This window comes from Hibiscus syriacus, unplaced genomic scaffold (genome assembly GCF_006381635.1).
Source record: "Hibiscus syriacus cultivar Baekdansim isolate YM2019G1 unplaced genomic scaffold, ASM638163v2 tig00112254_pilon, whole genome shotgun sequence".
Classification (NCBI taxonomy): domain Eukaryota; kingdom Viridiplantae; phylum Streptophyta; class Magnoliopsida; order Malvales; family Malvaceae; genus Hibiscus; species Hibiscus syriacus.
This window is the reverse complement of record NW_024063284.1, coordinates 551,847-557,522: the sequence shown is the minus strand read 5'-3', so window position 1 is coordinate 557,522 and position 5,676 is coordinate 551,847. Positions and strand designations below refer to the sequence as shown.

Genomic DNA, 5,676 nt, shown 5'->3' with positions numbered 1-5,676 from the left:
AGGTCACAAGTACCAACGACTACAAAGATGAATAGACGACTACAAAGATGAATAGACATTCAATGTCAAATGATTGAGATTACTTAGAGAATATATTACTTTATAATTCTCTTTATCTTAATAAAAATAAAATAATTATATTTTTTAAAAGTAAATAAAAACTAATTATAAATATCAATTTTCTTTAACGAAATTAACCTCCACGGGATGATTCATTATTGTTCACTAATACCTTGCGTGCACTCCTTACGCACGCACGTATCAAAGTTTTAATCACCATTTTTTATTTATTTATATTTTTTGATGTGTCAATTTAATTTTCTATATAATAATCGTAATCTAAGCTTCCGTGCGTTCCATATTTCTCGACCTTTTCACTCTCCGTTTTCCAGTGTTTCTCTTTCTCTAGCTTAAGGATTGACGCAGTTTGAAGTATCTTCTTTTGTTTTCTCGATTTGGGTTTTGGGGTTTTCTTCTGCTTTATCCAGTTCTGTAAGTCGTCTCATGCTTTTCATTTTCAATTTATCCGTTTTAATTGGTTTAAATTTCTTCTTTTTGTTTAATTTTATTGTGTCCTGTTTTTTACGTTTATTTTTTTTTTGCTAATTTTTATAGCTTTGATTTCATCTAGTTTCTTCTTATTTTTTGGATTCTGGAAGAAACCCTAATTAGATCCAATCCTAAAGGTTTAGAAAGCTCGTATCTTTTCTCATTATTTACAGTTGTATTAAGAGAATTAACTCTTCTACTTGTTCACTGTCGTCTTCTTCCTTTTTTTTTGTCTTGCATTAGTTTAATACTATGAATTTTCATTTATAAATTACGTTTATGATGTTAAAATAATGGATATACTGGCCATTGCAGGGTTCTTGAACAGGTTGTTTTGGGGTAAACAAGTTACTAAGAAACTGAACTGTGGCGATTGTAGTTGAATAAAGAACAGTATGCGGTGGTGGCTGAGTCTTTCCGTTGATGTGTTTAGAAAAGTTATCCCTTTGAACTTGTATTGTAGAGTGATTCTGTAATTCAGTAATCCATATTAGCAAGTACCCTTCATTTCTACTCACCTGTCATCTTATTAATCTTCCATGGGATCCATTTTTTTCGTTGTCGTTCCATGTTACTTTCTAAGGATCAGCTGAAAACCTTCAAACCCATTTCTCAAATTTCTAATCCAAGACTTAGTCTTTTGATTTTAATAGGGGTGGTTTTTGTAGTGGTATTTCGGTTTTATCGATCTGGATTACGGCTTTTAAACAAGTCTTCGACTGGAATATCTCTCGATTTTTGTAATATTGAAGGGTAGGGAACGTAGTTATGGTGTGCCAAGCAGCTAGCCAAACTAGATTTCGGGCATTGAAGTACGAGAATGGTATTGCAGGGAGCTCCACCATTGTAGTTAGAGTTATAGCATGCTTTCAACCTCTTCAGGATTGCCAGGTTAGTTTTTTCGTTCCTTATTTTCCATTTTCTTATACACTTATGCTGTTTACATTTTTTTTTAATGTATGGGGTTTCTCGTTCTTGTTCTTTTTGTTACTGATGATTAATAAGAATGTTTATGCAAAGCTATTTGTTGGATTCCTTCTGTTTTTGCCAGGCTGAATATTTCCGTCATTTGCTTAAGCCGGTTACGTAATTTGGTTTTATATTTCCGTGTTCAAGTTAAGCTGGATTTCTTAGTTTTTCCCCTTGTTTTTGAGAGAAACTTCAAGTAAATTGCTATTTCTACTGCCACAACATTCAACTACTGGTATGTATTGCTTGTACTTGGTTTTAATAATATCTACTTTTTATTCTCGGAATTTCATTTTCCATATTGATTTTGTTGTTTTCGTAGGTGATTGTTCTGGTTGGATGGGAGAAGGCTGCGGATCCTGGTTTCCTCTGCAGCAATTTGATTGGCAATCACCCAAATTGAATCCTTTGGGGCAGCAAAGTAATAATCCTCAATTCATAAACTTTGGCACTAATATGGTCTCTGCTACGGGGAATTCACCGTTTTATGGATGTCGTGATTTATCTCACTCGCGGGTTGGCCAAGTTAACGAGTCCCGTGGTTGGTGTTACTGTTTACCCCGCTCCGACAAGGTATTTGCACCTGTGTCAAACACTTTCTTGAAAGAGAGACTCCCAACTCTCACTTATGGGAATGGTACGGAAAACATCGCTCCCAAGGCAGGGGCTGGGTGTGCTCAGAAGAGATTCCTTGTTTTCTACCAATCTGGTGTTCAAACTACAGTGATGCTTAGTTCTGCTTTTGGGACTCCTATCAAGTGCGGTTCTTTGGGTCCCAAATTGCCTTTTGCTTGTAAATTGAGTAGGGAGGTTCCCTTGGCTAAAGTAAGCCAAAATCTTCACCCTGGACCAACATTTAAAGGTGTATTTGACGAAAATGGGACTGATGTGCTAAGTGAAATGCGTGAGGACACTGAAGAACTCAATGCGCTGCTTTACTCTGATGATGATAGTGATAATACTGAGGATGAAGAAGTTACAAGCACGGGTCATTCCCCTAGCACTCTGACAGCTTACTTCGAGCAATATGAGGGAGGTGCTGAAGGGGTTGCTAGCTCGACTGGTCTAACCAAAAAGCGAAAACTGCTCAATAACAGTAATAGTTACATGCAATTCCCTGTGGACAATACTTGTTCAGTGAATCATAATAGATATTCCGAGCCCGAGGATGATGCTAATTCCAGTTTTGCCAATGGCCAAAATTCAGGATCTGATGGAATGGATTCGTCTTCAGATAACAAGAGAATGAGAGCGGATAAAATTCGCGAGACTGTGAGCGTATTAAGAAGCTTAATTCCAGGTGTTGAGGACAAGGATGCTATTATGGTTCTTGATGATGCCATTTATCACTTAAAATCCCTGAAACGCAGAGCCGAAACCTTGGGACTTGGTACTATATGAGTTGCCACCGTTCATATTAGTAGTGTTAGCGTATAACATCAGTCATAATTAGTCGTTGGTAATGGAGCGAGCTAAATAAATGAAGTTGACGCAGTTGTGCTTGGAGATGCATGCATGCATTACAGATGATCTCGAGTCCCATTGCGTCTTTTCTCGAATGATTTGAGCTGGAAACCAGCACCTTTGGCTTGAAATCTCTGTGTGTATCTCGAGAAAGCATGATGGTGAAGGATTGTGAATCATTACTAGTCTTGGGGTTTAGAGAAAGGAACAACACAGCCACAGTCCGGCATCAGAAGATTGGTTAATTGGAAAGGGACCCTCATAAAGGGTGGGCTAAGTGCACGCCTCTTAGGTGTTTTGGGTCCCAATCTTCACTTTCTTTTTGTATTGTTGTCAAGCCTAATCCTTGTGGCGTTTCCTTTTTCTCTTTGATGTAGAAAGTTGCACGAGCAACTGAGCCAATCTTCCATTTCATCATCCAACAACTTGCTTGAATAGGGGTCCCAAGACATTGAGTTGTTTATTTGTCTTGAATGTTTGCGTGTTCAATATCTTTTCGAAATACATTCGTAACCCTTAAAGGTTCTTTATGTATTTGTTGTTGCTTTTGTGTGCCGGTGGCCTGGTGCTATGCTATCGTACGGGGTTTTCAAGGGTGGGTTTTAGCTTTGATAAAAGCTGTGATTTTTGGAACGATGACATCATTCATGGTTGGATGTAATTAAAGGTTTATATAAATGGTATGAGGTGTTATGTATTTGTCTTCAAACCTATGTATTTACGTCACATACATGAATTTATCATGTACGAGACAGTGACGTCTTTTATAGCTTAGCTTCTTGCATCATCATGTAAGATGATGGGACCATTAAAAGTACTTCCTGTGGCGAACTTCTACTTTTGTATTGAAATGGTACAAATTTTTTTAGGGTAAATCACACGTCTAATACTTAAATGGTTACTTTTGTCTCGTTTTTTTACTTTTCTCTCTTTTTGATATTTAAACATTTAATCCCTAACGATTTTTTTTTCGTTTTGGTATCATTTTCTTATGGATAAATTACATCATTCAACTATTTTTTCATTTTTATTTTGGTCATTGAAGTTTAATTTTTTAATTTAATTACTTAACTTTTAAATTACTCTTAATTTAATCACTCTAACTTTTAAATTATTTTTTTGATTTTAATTATGTATTAATAAAATAATAATAATAAATGACATGTTACAAAAATTATTAATAAAATAAACTATAGTGATTAAAACAAGAACAATTTGAAAGTTGAGTAATTAAATTAAATTTTTTAAATTTTAGTGATAAAATTAGGATTGAGAAGATAGTTGAGTGATGAATCATGTAATCTACCCATAAAAATTGTCACGTACAACAGTTATGTTAAGTTTTTAATGATAGAGTACCGAAATGAAATCTAAACTAAACATTAAGTATGAATTTGAAAAATAAATAAATATCAAAATAGAAGAAAAATTATAATTTATGTGCTCATCGTGTAGTTTACCCAACTTTTATTTTAATATAAATTGAAATAATTGTAGTACTAAATTTTAATTTTGTACGTAATTATATCCCTAAATCATTAAGTGATGAATGAAATATAGAGATGAATGGAAATTTATGTCAATGTAATGACATGATTAAATTAACGTTATTTTGGAGTATATATATTGATGCTCAAAATGTTGTTTTTAGGATAATATAAACTTTTTAATTTATGTATTAATTTTGTCAGTATACTTTAAAATACTTCAACTTTAGACACTCATCTTTTTTTAAAAAAAATACTTCAACTTTAGACACTTATCTTTTTTTTTATCTTCATAGATGATCAATCGTTGCTCATCACTAGTCGTCACTCGTCGCAAGATCAGTATTAAAACTTTCACATTTTATTCATATTTTCTCTTTAGATTATTTTTTCACGAAAGTCACTCAAAACTGACGAAAACCTATATAAAGGTTCATCGATTGGATTCTCAAACACCCACCCAAATCTTATCAAATACGAGAGAGTCCTTGAACCCAAAATAGTGATTTTTTTTAATTGAGTTTTTAAAATGTTTCAGAAAAATTTATACTAAAACATGATAAAAGATAATGAAACGAGTTCATTAATGTCTTGGATAATCATAAAAGATATTGGAATGACAATTTTTTATGATGAATACAAATATAAATGAAAAACTTAATTTTTATGAAAAAGTTAGAGATGAAATAGAAAAATAGAATTTTAACATTCACGTCAGCACAATGTTAATATTAAATTGTTATTTTATTCTACTGTTAGTGGATTAACAATCTAATGGTATAATTATACGAAACTAAAGTCTAATACCACATATAATTGTATCGATTTATATACAATTCAATAAATCAATAAAAACTCAAGTTCAGTGATATACAATCAAATTTACCCTCCTTTTAAGGTTCCTTAAAAACCAAATAACTAAAACATACCCATCGAAAGAGTTATTTATTCATTAAGAAAAAAATGCAAAAAATAAATATCTTTTTTATTAAACAATATTCATAAAGACATTAAAGATGGGAAGATGGAATTGGATATGGCAAAGTTGGGTATCGGTTTTGATGAAGGCAAGCCATGGGTTCTGGTTTTAGATAGATGTTGGAGGAACACTTAAAAATTTCAAACTTTTTAGATTACAAAAGGTATCAAATTTGTTTGCTACACTTGAAAATTTGCTACAACTCTCTGTTTTTCCTCCATTCATCCA

General features: G+C 33.0%; 1 protein-coding gene across 2 annotated transcripts; it reads left to right on the top strand.

Moving 5' to 3' along the window:
* Positions 1 to 348: 348 nt before the first annotated feature.
* LOC120176773 (transcription factor bHLH145-like) lies at positions 349 to 3,761 on the top strand. Of its 2 annotated transcripts, none has more exons than XM_039183119.1 (4): positions 349 to 492; positions 865 to 1,440; positions 1,601 to 1,753; positions 1,841 to 3,761. In XM_039183119.1, the coding sequence occupies exon 4, from the start codon at positions 1,858 to 1,860 to the stop codon at positions 2,917 to 2,919; it is 1,062 nt and encodes a 353-aa protein (XP_039039050.1). In that variant the 5' UTR covers positions 349 to 492; positions 865 to 1,440; positions 1,601 to 1,753; positions 1,841 to 1,857; the 3' UTR covers positions 2,920 to 3,761. The 2 variants fall into 2 exon arrangements, with proteins under 2 accessions (XP_039039050.1, XP_039039049.1); XM_039183118.1 differs by lacking the exon at positions 349 to 492 and adding an exon at positions 653 to 686.
* Positions 3,762 to 5,676: the final 1,915 nt, after the last annotated feature.